Source organism: Chlorocebus sabaeus, chromosome 25 (genome assembly GCF_047675955.1).
Source record: "Chlorocebus sabaeus isolate Y175 chromosome 25, mChlSab1.0.hap1, whole genome shotgun sequence".
NCBI lineage: Eukaryota > Metazoa > Chordata > Mammalia > Primates > Cercopithecidae > Chlorocebus > Chlorocebus sabaeus.
In genome coordinates, this window is record NC_132928.1 from 62,622,593 (window position 1) to 62,638,977 (window position 16,385).

At 36.9% G+C, this 16,385-nt stretch overlaps 1 protein-coding gene across 1 annotated transcript in view; it reads right to left on the reverse strand.

The window, feature by feature from the left end:
• Window positions 1-4,869: 4,869 nt before the first annotated feature.
• The window catches only part of MAEL (maelstrom spermatogenic transposon silencer), a 33,945-nt gene continuing 22,429 nt past the window's right edge, over window positions 4,870-16,385 (reverse strand). Inside the window, exons 9-12 of the mRNA XM_007989667.3 lie at window positions 10,825-10,887; window positions 9,139-9,271; window positions 5,936-6,011; window positions 4,870-5,416 (exon numbers count right to left, since the gene is read on the reverse strand). Of these exons, the coding sequence (XP_007987858.1) occupies window positions 5,229-5,416; window positions 5,936-6,011; window positions 9,139-9,271; window positions 10,825-10,887 (460 nt within the window). The 3' untranslated portion in view covers window positions 4,870-5,228. The remainder of the gene's footprint in view (window positions 5,417-5,935; window positions 6,012-9,138; window positions 9,272-10,824; window positions 10,888-16,385) is intronic.

Sequence of the window (16,385 nt, forward strand, 5' to 3'; positions counted from 1 at the left end):
TCAGTATCTGCAGGTCTTGAGTGGGTAACTGTTATTTGATGATTATCTACTCTCACAGTGTGTCACCTTTTTTAAGGCTTTGTTTAATGAGCTTATTGCTTGATTTTAATCTGTAGGAATTAAATCCTGTTTTCTCCTACACACTGTTTTCCATAGTGGTTGTACTAGTTTACATTCCCACCAGCAGTGTAAAAGTGTTCCCTGTTCACTGCATCCACACCAACATCTATTTTTATTTTTTGATTATGGCCATTATGGTTTTGATTTGTATTTCCCTGATCATTAGTGATGCTGAGCATTTTTTCATACATTTGTTGGCCATTTGTATATCTTCTTTTGAGAATTGTCTATTCATGTCCTTAGACCACTTTTTGATGGGATTTTTTTTTTCTTGCTAATTTGAGTTTGTTGTAGATTCTGGAAATTAGTCCTTTGTCATATGTATAGATTGTGAAGATTTTCTCCCACTCTGTGTTTACTCTGCTGACTGTTCCTTTTGCCATGCGAAAGCTCTTTAGTTTAAGTCCCAGCTATTTATCTTTGTTTTTATTGCATTTGCTTTTGAGTTCTTGGTCATGAAATCCTTGCCTAAGCCAGTATCTAGAAGGGTTTTTCCAATGTACTCTTCTAGAATTTTTAGAGTTTCAGGTCTTAGATTTAAGTCCTTGATCCATTTTGAGTTGATTTTTGTAAAATGTGAGAGATGAGGATCCAGTTTCATTCCCCAACATGTGGTTTGCCAATTATCCCAGCACCATTTGTTGAATAGGGTCTCCTTTTCCCACTTTACGTTTTTGTTTGCTTTGTCAAAGATCAGTTGGATGTAAGTATTTGGGTTTATTTCTGGATTCTCTATTCAGTTTCACTGCTGACTTCTCAGTTCCTTAAATGCCTCTCCTCCAATGATCTTGTTCTCTACCTCCCTCAGGAACTCATTCATAAAACAATACCCAGATTATCTCATTATCAGTAACTGTGACCTTCTATAATCTTAATTTCATGCATTGCACTCTCTACCACCTCCTGTCTTTCTAGCTCACTCCCCCTGGTACCACAACATCTCTATCTATCCTTCAGTCCTACCTCCAATCCATTGATCTAGTCATCTTGATACTTTATTCATCTTCCTACCCATCTATATTTTTTACTGAGGTAAAATAGACATATACAATTTACCATCTTTACCATTTTTAAGTGTACAGTTCAGTGGTAATAATACATTTCTATTCCTTTTGCTCCTTCATGTCCCCCACGCCCTTCCCCTTCCTGGCCTATGGTAACCACCAATCTACTATCTTCATCAGATCTGCTTTTTTAGCTTCCACATGAGTGAGAACATGCAGCATTTGTCTGTGCTTGGCTTATTTCATTTAATGGCCTCCAGTTCCATTCATGTTGCTGCAAATGACATTTCATTCTTTTGCATGGCTGAATAATATTCCATTGTGTAGATATACCACTTCTTGTTTACTTATTTATCAGTTTGTGGCTATTTGGGTTGTATCCATTTTGAGGCTATTACAAGTAATGCTGCTATGAACATTTATGTGCAAGTTTCTGTAGAAACATGCACAGAAATGGAATTGCTGGATCATATGGTCACTCTGTATTGAACTTTTTTAGGAATTGCTAAATTGTTTTCCATAGCAGCTGTACCATTTACATTCCCACCAGCAGTGTATGAGGGTTCCAATTTCTTTACATCCTTACCAACACTTATTTTCCTTTTCTTGATGATAGTCATCCTAGTGAGTGTGAAGCAGTTTCTTTTGTTTTGATACGCATATGCTAATGACTAATGATATTGCACATCTTTTTGTATGCTTATGGGCCATTTGTATTTCTTCTTTGGAACAGATACTGGAAATATTTATTCAAATCTTTTGCCCATTTAGAAACTGGGTTGTCTTTTTTTATTGTTAAGAGTTCTTTATTACTCTGTAAACTAGACCTTTATCAGATAAATGATTTGTAAATACTTTTTCCCATTCTGTGTGTTGTCTTTTTCACTTTCTTGATAGTGTCTTTTAATGCACAAGGCTGCTTTTTAGGTCTTAGTTTCTATATATTCCAAATTTTTTTTTCTTGTTTGTTCTGTTGGTGTCCTATTAAGAGACTGTTGCCTCATCTAAGGTCATGAAGATTTACACTTGTATTTTCTTCCTCTAACAGTTGTATAATTTTAGCTCTTACATTAGGTCTTTAATCCATTTTGAACTAATTTTTGTGTTAGGTAGGGTCCTGTCTTAGTCCATTTGTACTGCTATAACAAAATACCTCAGACTGAATAATTTATAAAGAACTGAAATTTATTTCCCTTGGTTCTAGAGACTGGAAAATTCAAGATGAAGGTGGTGGCAGAATTGATATCTGGTGAGGGCTGCTCTCTGCTTCCAAGATGGCACCTTGTTGCTGCATCCTCTGTAGGGAACACTGTGTCCCCACATGGTGGAAGGGACAGGAGAACAAGAGTGTGCTTCCTTCAACCTCGAGCCTTTTTACAAGGGTGCTGATCCCATTCATGAAGGCTCTGCTCAAAGACCTCCAAAAGACTACATCTCTTAAAACTGTAGCACTGGGGATTAAGTTTCAACATGAATTTTGAAGGGACATCATCATTCAAACCATAGCCTATCTAAGTTCATTATTTTGCATGTGGATATCCAGTTGCCCTAGAACTATTTGTTTTAAAGACTATTCTTCCCTCCATTGAATGGTCTTGGCACAGATATACGAGTTTATTTCTGGAATAGATTCAATTCTGTTCCAATGATTTACATACATCTCTCCTCATACTTAAGACCACTTTTATTAACGCACTGTAATTGTTTACTTCCCCCATTAAACTGTGAGTCCCTTGAGATCAGGAGCCACATCTTTATTCATCTTAGTATTTTTAACTCAGCATTTAACAGACTCTCAAAACATTTTCACTGAACAAATGAAACTAACCACTTAATTTTGAGGAAAATAAAGGGAATGGAGTCTACAATAAAGTTGGTTCCCTTTCCCATGTAGTACTTTACCTTATGAAGTGGCTTTGAAATTCTGACATCCTTTTGCCATTACTCAAATTGGCAACTATTGATTCTAACATGTAGTGAACACCCTCTCATATAGAAATATGGGCACCACAAAGTTTGCAATTGAGAAAAAGAGATAATATCATGAACCAAAATAGCTGTAATTAAAAACAGTTAAATGTTGTAAGATAATACAAACGAAATACTACTGGAGTTAGAGAGGGCAGAAATCACTGTCAACCAGGATATCCATGAGCATACCAATCACTCACCTAGTCTTCCTGAAGGGTAATTAATACTTCAAATTCAATGCCAAAGATTTTTTTTTTTTTTAAAGAGGAGACAGGGTTTGAATTTTACTAAAAATGTAGTTTGGGGATTTTGAATTTCTTTGAAGAGAAAGACCAGCTATTCTCTTAAAATAAATCCCTGGGGCCTATTGAATTGTTTTCATTTATTTGACATATACCTCAAAAGTATAACCAATACTATTGTTTAAATTAAAAAATTAACTTAAACAATTCAGAGGACTGAATTCAGGTGACAGAGAACAAGACTTAGGCATCTGAAGTCATAAGTCTGAATATTTTAAGCCTTCCTCATCTTCTCCACCCAATTATTAATAAGCTGAGTTTTTCAAAGTTATTATTATTAGTTTTTTAGAGGCAGGGTCTTGCCCTGTTACCCAGGCTGGAGTGCAGTGGCATGATCACAGCTCAATGCAGCCTTAAACTCCTGGGCTAAAGTGATCCTCCTACCTCAGCCTCCCTAGTAGCTAGGACTACAGGCATGCACCACCATGCCTGGCTAACTTTTTAACTTGTTGTATAGCTGTGGTTGTGCTATTATGCCTCAGCTGGTCTCAAACTCCTGTCCTCAAGTGATCCTGCTGCCTCAGCCTCCCAAACTGGTGGGATTAAAGGTATGAGCCACCACCCCTGGTCTAAGTTGATTTTTAAGAAAGACACAATGGTTTTAAAGCTTGGATATGAAGTTTTTAAAGAAAAATATACTACTAGAAAGTATAATACATAAATTTAGTCTATGAATTGTTCTTTTTCCAAATCTGGTATCAGAAACAGATGAATGCGAGATGGAGGACAATATAGTGTATTAGGAACATGATCTATACAAAAGGTCGGCCAATTAAAAAAAAAAAGGAACACCGTCTTTGGAGTCAGACTGACTTGGAATAACAACAGTTCCTTCAGTTAGGAGCTATGTGACCTGAGCATTTTTTGGTCTCTAAAATGTATTGCCTCCTTCAGAGTGGTAATAAGGGTTTAATTAAGATGACACATATAAAACATCCATAAGGCAGGTATTCAACAGTTAGTAAAGGAAAATATGGGTTACAAAACCAGAGGCCCAGGACAGTCATTCTCTGTAATCAGAGGGACCAGAGTTTGGGGTCAGACAGACTCAAATCAAATTGTTGCCTCTGACAACGTCATGTGTGGTCTTGGCTTGTGGTTTCAAGCAAAAGGGGTTACCACACCTATTTTACTCATCCTAGGTTATATATTACCCCAGGTTGAGAATATAAGCCAGTTTAAATCAGTCACAGAGTGAACACCTGACTCGATATAATACCTGCTTGCTTTGCAATCCAACGGATGAGAAATTCATTCAATATCTAGCCATGTGATGTGATTTAGGGTATATTACATAACCTTTCTAATTTTGCCTTCTCATCTTTCAAGTGACTCCTTTTGCCAAAGTAAGTATATTTCAAAAACTTTTTAAGGTAGCAAAACTCTGTGTTTGTTAAAGAATTTTCTTAGTTATTTGCAGGTCTGTAGTGCAAGAGTCCCATTTCATGACACGAAGAAACAGATTAACACTATTTTAGAACCTTTCATAACAGACATTCAATACCTTTATTATCAGGGGAAATAATTATCAATCTATAACATTCCCAAAAGTACAACTCTAAAAATGTCAGTTTTGTTCGTATAGGACTCAAAACTTTAATGATATACCCATCATACAGCCAGGAAGCAGAACAATCCCTCAAGAAAAAAAGTACAAATGCCAAGATGCTCTCCAACCACAATTTTTTTAAAGCTATGAAACAATTTCCTTACAAATTAAGTAGTTTTTATAGTAGTGACATTTATCATTGATGTGATCTGTTTAATATGACTGTAGTAAGAAGGAACTTGGGCCTGTTATTGTTTTCAGAAATTGAAAAGAGTACCATCATTAAGATAAGGAAGAGAAAGATTTGTATCCATCTTTTTGGGACATGTAAGATGAAAGTGAAGTGTCACAGTTGGAGAATTTGTGGATATTGCTGGAGGAATTGGAGATGCTCTCTAGTAAGCGGGTAATCCCTCTTCCCCGAACACTGCTGTTTTGGCCAGAAATTTTCGCCCTAGATGGGTAGTCACCTGGGATATTGAAAATATGAGAAAAGAAATATAGCAATTTTATAATTTTATTACAAAGAGATGACTTGATTAACTGATTCATCCTACTGTAGGCCTTTCACTAAGCCATAATTCAATGGGTCAACAATAGAAAAATGTTTTTGTTTTTAGCCCAGGAAACTTTTAAATGAAATTCTTTAGGTACCACTTGAAATTTCATGTCACGAGCTTTTAAAGTGTCTCACCCCACAAAAGATATCATTAAAATCAAAACTATAAAGCTATTGCCACTACAAGAAAAACAAGTTTTCTTTTAAATGCCCTAACAAATTCTGAGAAGTTACAATGTATCCAAGTGACCCAAAAATGTACATAGCTAAACTGTTTAAGGTGCTAATGCCAAATAAAACCCTCAATTCAACAAGTGCCTTATATCGTAAAGCTAATTTAGTTATCACTGTTTAAATACCACACCCTGGGATCTTAGTAATAGGCTCTAACATCCTTTAGGTACATTTTTGTAAAATATAAGGTGCTTACCAATGGGTGTGTTTGATCTTTGTTCCTGATTAGCAGAGTTGAAATGAGAGAATCCTGAACTCCCGACCCTCAGCTTCTGTAAGTAGCAGGAAAATACCAGGGGGAAAAATATTTCTTATCAATTATTGGATGGTCTGTCTTCAATTTCAAATTACTCTCTAAAAATGCAAACTAACACTCAAATACTTTTCCAGTGTCTGATCAATTTTTGCTGCAAAGAGGGGGAGAAAATAGGATAGACTTTGGAGGGAGATTAGGAATTTCAGGGTAAAAAAGGTTTTGCTTTTTTTTTTTTTTAAAGTGAGATTATAGCACGTTTGCTGATAATGAATTAGAACAGAGTGAATCACTGATGATACAGGAGGGGAAAATTACTGAAGCCATGTCCTTGAGTTTACGGTAAGGGAAGGAAATCTAACATACACATAGCCAGATTGGTTTTAGATAGGAACACAGAAAATTCATTCATTAAAATAGGAGTAAAGCAGAGGATATGGTAGATGCAGGTAGATGAGTCATAGGAATATGTAGAAAATCTCTCCCAATTGTTTCTATTTTCTCAGAGAAGTAGGAGGCAAAGGCATCAGCTAGAGCAAAGGTAAGGGAAGAAATGATGAAATCTAAAGGAAAAAGGTGGTGAGAAATAACTGTCTAGGAGAGTAGGAAATCAGTCAGACTAGAGAAATGGGTATCTGTCAGGCAACATTAAAGGCCCCTTGAAGTTGGTGGTGATGAATAGTAAGATCGGTCAGCATGGTAGTTCCTTTCCAGGTGCATTTAGCTTCACAGGCATACGAGGAGAGTAGGTGAAGAGTTAGATGTAATCAGGGTTAGTATCTGTCAAGTATGATGAAAAAAAGAGGGCCAATGGAGTTGACAGTGCATGCAAGGCAGTGGAAAAGATAGGCCAAGGAATCTGAGTTGGGAAGGAAGAAGGTAAAGGGTAGAGACAAAGGTGGCAAAGGAGGAGACATGAGGCTACAGCATTACTAGCGTGAATGGTGCCCTGGAGTTGTGCAATGAAGTGGCCCTGTAAGGGAGTGCAAAACAGTGGAGGCATAAATGAATTGTATATCCCAGTAGAGACTAAATAACTGTTGGCACTGAGGTACTAGAAGATGGTGGTAGTCTGAGAGGGGGATGTTTGAAATTGAGATTATGAAGGAGGTACCACTGGGGTCCAGGATATGATTGTTTGGTAGAAGGATTATTGAAGGAGAGGAAATCGAACTGAGAGGTTAGGCAGCTGGAAGGACTATGTGTAGGGAAATTGAAATAAATAATTCTGATGGAAAAACCAGTTTTCTGGATCGGTGTTGCTCTAAGAATGAGGGGAACCAACTCAGGAGTCTACTGACTCCAAACAGGGGCCATTTGGAGTCTACTGACTCCAAAAAGGTACTACATCTGGGATGGCAGGAATTTCAATGCCTAGGAATTTTGGGGAGACCGTATAAAGAAGTCTGGAAGCCACAATCAAGGACAACTACTTCAAATATAGGCCCATGACACATGAAGAAGAAAAAGATATCACCATTTGAAAAGGCTAATAGAGAAGCAGTGTCTTTAGAGGAGGGTCAAGTTTTAGTTACAACCAAGAAGGTAAAATAGACTTTCCCCCAAAGAGACTGAAGATATCTGAAATTCTGCTGATAACTAAGGCTGAGAAAACTGACAGAAAGGTTTCTTAGGAGTTGGGGAGGGCTGGGAAATAGGACCAGCCAAATAAGATGAGTCTGGGAGATGAGAAAGAATCTTAAGACTCCTAGGCTTCCTATAGTAACTGATGTAAACAATGAAAAGTCACATTATTGAGATTAATTCTGATGATGTGAACACAGATGGCGGTGATGAAACTAAGGTAGGGTTTCTCAACCTGGGCACTAATGACATTTTAGGCTGGAAAATGCTTTGTTGTGGAAGGCTGTCCTGTATAGATAGAGTGCTAACAGCATTCCTGGCCTTTATCCACTAAATGCCAGGGGCAACCCCTCCCCAGATGTGACAACCAAAAATGCCCCCAAGCATTGTTAGGTGTCCCACGGAGGACATGAAATGGAGTTGAGAACCACTGGGTAAAAGGTTTAAAGGGAGGGTAGAGAAGGGTCTTGCCCAGAGTACATACGGAGAGATCTGAAGTCCTTCATTTTTATTTTTAAATTATCACACAGTAAAACTTTTTTTTGGTGTACACATCTATGAAGTTTAACATTATGTACAGACTTGTGTAAACACCACAATCAGGATGCAGAGCCATTCTATCACCTCAAAAACCTCTCTCATGCTCAATCCCTTTACAGACAGACACCCTGTTCCCACCCCTATCAACTGGGAACCACTAATTTGTTCTTGTTATAGTTTTGTCTTCAAAAAAATGTCGTATGAATGGAATCATACAGTATATTCTAAAGTACGTAATTTTGGAGACTGCTTCTTTTGTTCAGCATAATTAACTAGGATGACTCTAGTTGTTTTTATCAGTAGTTCCTGCCTTTGAGTTTCCTTTTCACTAAATGTTTATTGTAAAATAATAATATTTATTTCATATCTATTAAGCTTAAGGCAGGGAGGCCTTGGCACTGTCATATATTGCTGCATTTAATCCTAACAAATACTAGCCCCCATTATTGTTCTTGTTCAATAAATAAAAAATTAGTACAGAAAGTTCAAGTATTGTGCATAAAGTCACAAAGCTTGTATGTAGCAGAACCTAAAATAAAATTCAGGAATTCTGACCCTATAGCCCATACTCTTAACTGCTATGTATTTAGTGGTTTAGAGGCCTACTAATAAGTAAACAGCAGAGAGGGAAGGAAGGTGGTAGAAAAGTTAGATAGCTTTTAATCAAATCCTAAATCAGGTCTTAAACATTTTTGAAGTAGATGTTCAGAATATTTATATTACTTACATTCAGATATTTAATTTTTGGAATACATCTTTGGAAATGTTTTATATAACGACTAAATACTGGTTTTAACTTTCTTAAAACTTTGTTAAATTGGTAGGAAATACACCACAAAAAAAAGAATTTTACTAGATGCAACTGGATTAGGAACTGTTTGACATTCCATGAAGGACTTCAAAATAATGTTTAAGGGGAGGGAAAGAACCAAACAAAGGCTTGATCTTTTACAGCTGTTGGCCAGAATCACATTGAGTAGAACAGCTAAAGAGACCAGCAGCTCTTAAAGTCAGGTTCTTACCTGGTAACGCCCTGCATCCAATACAACCATTTTGGGCGTCACACTATTGCTGGCCTCATAATCTTGTAGTGGTACATGAGCCTCTGTGAGCTGGATTCCAAAGAGAGTGGCCAGAGAATTACTGATGCAGTACCTTTAAAAGAAATAAAAATCTCACTATCAGAATCTCATTTAATTCACCTAAAAGTATTTGTATTTTAAAATCTCTAACAAAAAGAAAGCATCTGAGATACTGTTATAAACTGGGAAAAAAATAAATTTGGCGATTCAGAGAAGACATATAAATAAACAGCAATACAAATAATAAAACAGGTTATTACTGGTAAGCAATCTTTTGATTACCAGATAAAATTTTAGGTTCATTTTAAGGGCATGGCAATGAAGGTAAAGATTACTACGATTCCCAAATGTTTAAGGCAAGGAGAGGGAAGTGGCAGAAATAAGACAACAACCATAAACACTAATCTATCCTCTGAACTAATATCACCCACTGGGCTACCAGAGCACCCAGATTATCTGGGGCTCCAGGTACTTTCACTACAAAACGAGAACAAAAGACCTATGTGTTAGAGTACCCCAATAAGGAAGTGGTTCTGAAGGTTCACCCATATTGCTAGGAGAGGTGACATGAACAGAAAATAAATGTAATATGATGTACAAAACCACCTTTATTTTTATTTTTTGTGAGTACATAGTAGGTGCATATATTTATGGACCACATGTTTTGATACAAGCATGCAATGTGTAGTAATCACATCATGGAAGATGGCATATCCATCCCTTCAAGTATTTATCCTTTGTATTATAAACAAGCCAATGACTCTCTTTTAGTTATTTTCAAATGTACAATTAAATTATTATTGACTACAGTCACTCTGTTGTGCTATCAAATACTAGGCCTTATTCATTCATTCAAACTATTTTTTTGTACCAATTAACAATCTTCACTTCCCCCTCACCCCTGTAGTACCCTTCCTAGCTTCTGGTAATCATTCCTTCTACTCTCTATTTCCATGAGTTCAATTGTTTTGATGTTTAGATTCCACAAATAAGTGAGCACATGCGATGATTATTTTCCTGTGCCTGGCTTATTTCACTTAACATAATGACATCTAGTTCCATCTATGCTATTGCAAATGACTGAATTTCATTCTTTTTTATGGCTGAATAGTACTCTATTGTGTATATATACCACATTTACCACATTTGCTTTATCCATTCATCTGCTGATGGATACTTAGGTTGCTTCCAAATCTTGGCTACTGTAAACAATGCTGCAACAAACATGGGAGTGTAGATATTTCTTCAATGTGTTTCCTTTCTTTGGGGGATATACCCAGCAGAAGAAGTGCTGGATCATATGGTAGCTTTATTTTTAGTTTTCTGGAGAACCTCCAAACTATTCCCCATAGTGGTTGTATTAACTTACATCCCACCAACAGTGTATGAGTGTTCCCTTTTCTCCACATCCTCACCAGGATTTATTATTGCCTGTCTTTTGGATATAAGCCATTTTAAACCAGGGTGAGATAATATCTCACTGGAGTTTTGATTTGACCCCCTTTATTTTAAAAGAACATTGTGGAAACAGAGTTACCCTGACTGCCAAAGCAATAGCAAGCAAAACAACACAGAATAATTTAATCAGAATACAGTATTATGAAGAAACTCCTTTCCCCAACTTACGCAATCTTCTTGCAAACAGCTAAAGCACAGAAGAGAATATCATTTTCCTCATGCCACTTGCACCTGTACAAAAAAAAGGACTTTAATATTCTAACTGAAGTAGCACTGCTTAAAGGTTTTTATATGCCAGATTTCTATCTGAAATCTTTTTAAAAATGAGGTTACTTAAAGATTAAAACTTCAAATTTAACACAAAGATTTTTAAAAAACAGATTTTAATGCTACCTTCTCTGATACAAATTCGTGATACTACATAACCTACACATAACCACACAGTCAAATTTTACCTTGAAATAAAATGAGCGCTTCTGGCACAACAGTGACATGCACTCATTCAACAAACATTTATTCAATGTACACTATTTGCTAGGCCTTGTGGTAGGCACTAGAAACACAGTATTGAAAAAACAGAAACTACTGTCCACACAAAACTTACTTTCCAGTGGGAAAGACAGATCAAGAAAGATATGCAAGCATAATACATAGTAAATTAGAAAACTGGGAAAGTTCTAAGGAGAAAAAATAAAAAGGTGATATAAACTATTCGGGAGGAGCAACATTTCAGATAAAGTGTCAATGAAAGGTTAACACTGAGAAGGTGGTGTTTCAATGGAGATCTCAGGAGGTGACGCTGGTGAGGAAATGATGGAAATAATTTGTGTAAATCAATACAAGGTTACAAACACTAAAATAGCACACTTTCATGACAAGAGCTGCTATAAACTTCTGTATCTTTCCAATGAGTACACAGTCTATTAAGACTCAGAGCAGCTCTACTTGTACAATACAAAGCTTGCCTAAACTTAACAAAAGTCTTCATTTAAAATTATGAACATTTTAAACAGTAAAAGTATAAAAAGTCCATTATTTGCACTGGATGAAAGTTATTTCATGCATGGATGAATGGAAGACTACTTAAACATAAAATTAAGATTTTCCCACTGTTTTTCCAAAGAAAAGTGATCCAATAAATGTGGTAGTTCACAAAACTGTAACATGAAGCCTTAGGTTAAAACAATACACAAACTATGTACATATATACACATACTATGTACCGGCAAAAGATAAAAATTAAGAAAACAAAAAAACCCTAAACTGGCTGGGCACAGTACTCTATAAAATACTCTGCCTTTCTACACAATCTTCTGTATCCTGTTAGAGCTATTAGTTTGCTTTTGTTCCCAGGATTATCTCATTCTTCTGGATTGTGAGTTGTGGTCTCCCCATTTTGTTCTTTTTCATGTTGCAGGCTTTTCTTGAATGCCTGATTATCCTTGATTGTGTTCATATTTAGATATGAGGCACAATCTGTGCTCACTGCAACCTCCACCTCCCAGGTTCAAGTGATTCTCATGCCTCAGCCTCCTGAGCATCTGGGATTATAAGCATGTGCCACCATGCCTGGCTAATTTTTGTATTTTTAGTAGAGACAAGGTTTCACCATGTTAGCCAGGCTGGTCTCGAACTGCTGACCTCAGGTGATCCACCTACCTTGGCCTCTCATAGTGCTGGGATTATAGGCGTGAGCCACTGCACCCAGCAGGCTTTCATTTCTCTGAGTCACCATTCAGGCCATTTTTTATTGGAAAGGTCCCCCTTTCAACCCAAATCTCTGCTCTAAGAAATTCTATCTTCACAAAAGAAACAAATAAAACATTTATTCCATATAGTATTTAATAGTTTTTAAACTCTTACAACACTTAAGTGACTTCTTCTGCATATGATTTTTCGTAACTTTTTGAAACTCTTGAAATTCTACCAGAATTTACCATACATGGCTAATATCTTCACACTAGAGTCTTATTGGACAGGAGATTCTGAGGCCAAGGATGACTGTGTCACTCTTTCCCACAGAAATTTTCCCATACAAGTGCCTTATGTACAAGAGCAGTTCCAATCCTGCTAAGTATCAAAAGCTCATTAAATTGGACTAAGAAAAACTATTTTAAAGTGATAAAGTATAAAACTGCATTTCTTAATACTACTGTTGCTGGGGTTTCTGGTTCAAGACGGTGAATTAAACACATGCACAAATTTATCTCTTCTTGGTCCCAAGACCCTGTGAAGATGACAGTCAAAGGATAAAAATGGTAGCTGTCCACAATAAAAGAAAAAGGCAGGAAGAGGCCTCCATAGAAAATATTTTAACAAATCTTAGGCAAATAAACAAAATAAATGGTAACTGATGAAGCTGGAAAGAAGTCACAGTCTTCAGTGCTCAAGAGGCTAACAGCAGAAGAAGGTCTGCCTATCAGAACTCTGAAGAGGCTCTGGACTTGTGAGCATGTCTCTACTCACAGAACAGAAAGGGAAGCTACGAGGCTGAACTTCTGTAAAAAGAATAGTCTACTTCCCTGACCCCCCATGCAAAAAAGTAAACTGTTCTTGGAAAACCAGGCAGCAAGAATGGCTGCTGGTACCCTAAAGCAAAGCCTTTCATATTCTAGCATTTAGGATTTTGCCTCCAACTAAACATCTCTCTTGTCTGCTTTCCTTACAGGAAAGCCTCATCAGTTAACAATCCCCACTGAACAGTATGGAACACTCAGCTTTGTAGCCTCATATCTAAATATGAACACAATCAAGGATAATCAGGCATTCAAGAAAAGCCTGCAACATGAAAAAGAACAAAACAGGGAGACCACAACTCACAATCCAGAAGAATGAGATAATCCCGGGAACAAAAGCAAACTAATAGCCCTAATAGGATATATAAGATTGTGTAGAAAGGCAGAGTACTTTATAGAGTGGTAAAGAAGACCAAATACTTCACATGGATTTATGAAATTATTACATCCAGAATCCAAAATCCCAGTTTTTCTCATCTCTTCAACCCTCATCAACACTGATGATGGCTATGATTTGTGTAACATAGCAACACTTACAGGCTGAGAGGTACTGAGACTTCGAAAAGCCTCTGCCCACATTTTAACTTGTCAGAGCTCATCAGGGCTTGTGCCGAGTTCTCTTTCTGCTGTTTGCTGAGGTGATCTCATGTACATGCTGTGAGGTCCATCAAAGCAGAAGACTTGTCTTCCTGTACTGTATCTTCAGTGCCCAGCACATAGTGAAAAGAATGCTGACACTACCCAAACTGCTTCACTGAGCTCTAGCAGGATGACAGTTGCTTGCCTGCTATCTCTGGATGTGATGCCTCACCAGGACCTCAGAACATTGTAACCTTGCTCCACTCCTCCCCATCTATACAGTAGTACACACTAGAAACCTGGGTGTCATCTTTCATTATTTTTTTCCGTTTTCTCTTTCTGGGTCCAGTCCATCAGCAAAGTCTACTGACTTTAACCTATTCTAAATCGACCTATTCCTCTCCATCTCTCCCTGTGTTCTTGCGTGTTTAAAATTTTTCTAATGGTTTATGACCCCCTCCCCGCCCGCCGATTGCTTCAACCTCATCTTGTGTGCATTCTCCTCTTTACTCATTACTCCACAGTCACACTGACTGTCTAACAATTTCTAGTAAACACCAAGCCTTTACCTCAAGGTTTTTCCATCTCTGTCCAGGGTGCTCTTCTTACCATTTTTTCCATGGCTGCATCCTTTTCCCACTTCGGTTCTCAGTTCTAATGTCACAACCTCAGAGTCTTCTTGACCATTCTATAAAGTGGTCTACTTTCCTATACATTCTTCTCTGTTAGAGTGTCCTGTTGATTTTCTTCTTAGCACTTACCACAAGCTAAAATCACAATTTTCTTTATTATGTACTGTATGTTTCTTTCCTACTTAACTGTTAGCTTCTTGATGGCAGGGACCACATTAATTTTGCTCACTTTAGGATCATCTCCTGGCACAGAGGAGGTGCTCAATAAATATTTGTTGATGAAATAAAGGCTACCATGTTTTAGTCAGCAAGTCATAGACAGTGAATTAGTCCAAGAATAATTATGACAAGAAGCATCAGGAGAATAGGGGATCTATAAAAGTTATAAATATTCTAGCCTCTAAAATGCATGTTATTAACAGACTGCTTAAGATTCTAAAATTCAATTTGTCTAATTGCACTCAGTTTCACCAATACAAAACCTACCCATTTCTGTTAGAACTAGACAAAACATTTACCACAAATTTATTACCAACTTTAAGGTCTTTTAGTAAGCGTTAAAGAGCAGTGGTTGGAATAGGTTTCATTTGCTTATATTAACAGACTCTTAACAGTTTCTATTGTACACTACAATCCAAACTCCCTTGTAAAATATCATACATTTGAATCTTATTATGTTGTGAAGCTCAATAAAAAGTAGATCTATCCTGTCCAAAGAAGTTTAGTAAAGTGCCTACAGTACTGTGTAAGAGTTTTACCTTTAACAAAATCCCACAGCATGGACCTCAAATGTTTTAAACTAGAGCTACTCTAATCTTGTTGCAGAGTATAGCTACTCTGCTGAACTCAATACTGTATTTCTTCAATTATAATACACATTTTCTTCACATTTTAACCCAAATTAGAATGCATTTTACAATTGAAGGTATTGCACAATGTACATTTGACAGTCTAGAAATAGTTGCCATTGCCTAACCATGTACAAATTTAATTATTAATCTTGATGGTAACCAGACATTTGCAATCCTTCAACATTTTAGTCAATAAACCATTTAAAGATTATTTGAGGACATATTAGTTTGTCCCTGAAAACTTTCTTTTGACCCCTTCTGAAAAGATCAAGAAAGAACTGGCATCAAAACTTGCAGAAAGGGTATGCTTAGAACAAAAGTCCAGAGACAACAGTGGAGTTCTTTTTTAAGAAATGCTGTATCGCCAACACTTTTAATGGCACAGAGGACAATAATGTATAAAAACATGGAAAATGAATGACTCAATGTGAAATTTCTGAAATACTTCAGCCTGTAACTGAGGTAATGGTACATAAATCCAAATATCTTAACACATCATTCATAAGCTTTACAGATTAACAAGAACAACAACAAACATGGGGAAAACAAAATCTCCACCTGCAGCATAACTAGAAGAATGCTACAAAACTCAGTTGTCTATAAATAGAAAAATGAAAACTGTAATTTCCAATGGAGCAATTTCTCAGTCTCCTACCCCAATCTTTATATGGAGTAGAGTCCAGAAAAAACTGTGGGGAAGAAAGAAAATGGAGAGCCTAAGATTAAATTAAAATCATTTTTACAATGAGGAAGCCCATTCTTTATGTAAATATTCAAACAGTCCTAGTAGATCAGAGCACTGACTATAGGCAAGTGCCGCGCTAAGTGAGAGAGGAAGGGGGAAGGGCCCTTTAGAAATTAGGTGGAGAAAAAAAAAGCAAACGGGGAAATTTAAGATCATGCAGGAAATAAAATTCTAAGAACCTACAACCACACTCCCACCACCCTGAAAACATTCATTAAAGAACCTGTACTTTGTCACATTGACAGAGAGGAAGGTTCCTGGAACAAAGACTCTCAATCAAACCTCCCCATAAATTATCAGCCTTGTCCAAGAAATGCAAAGGAGCAATGTATCTTCATCTACAGAAAGCTATTATAGGAACAAAACAAGCTATAAGAAGAAGAAGATAGCCAGGCATGATGGCTTG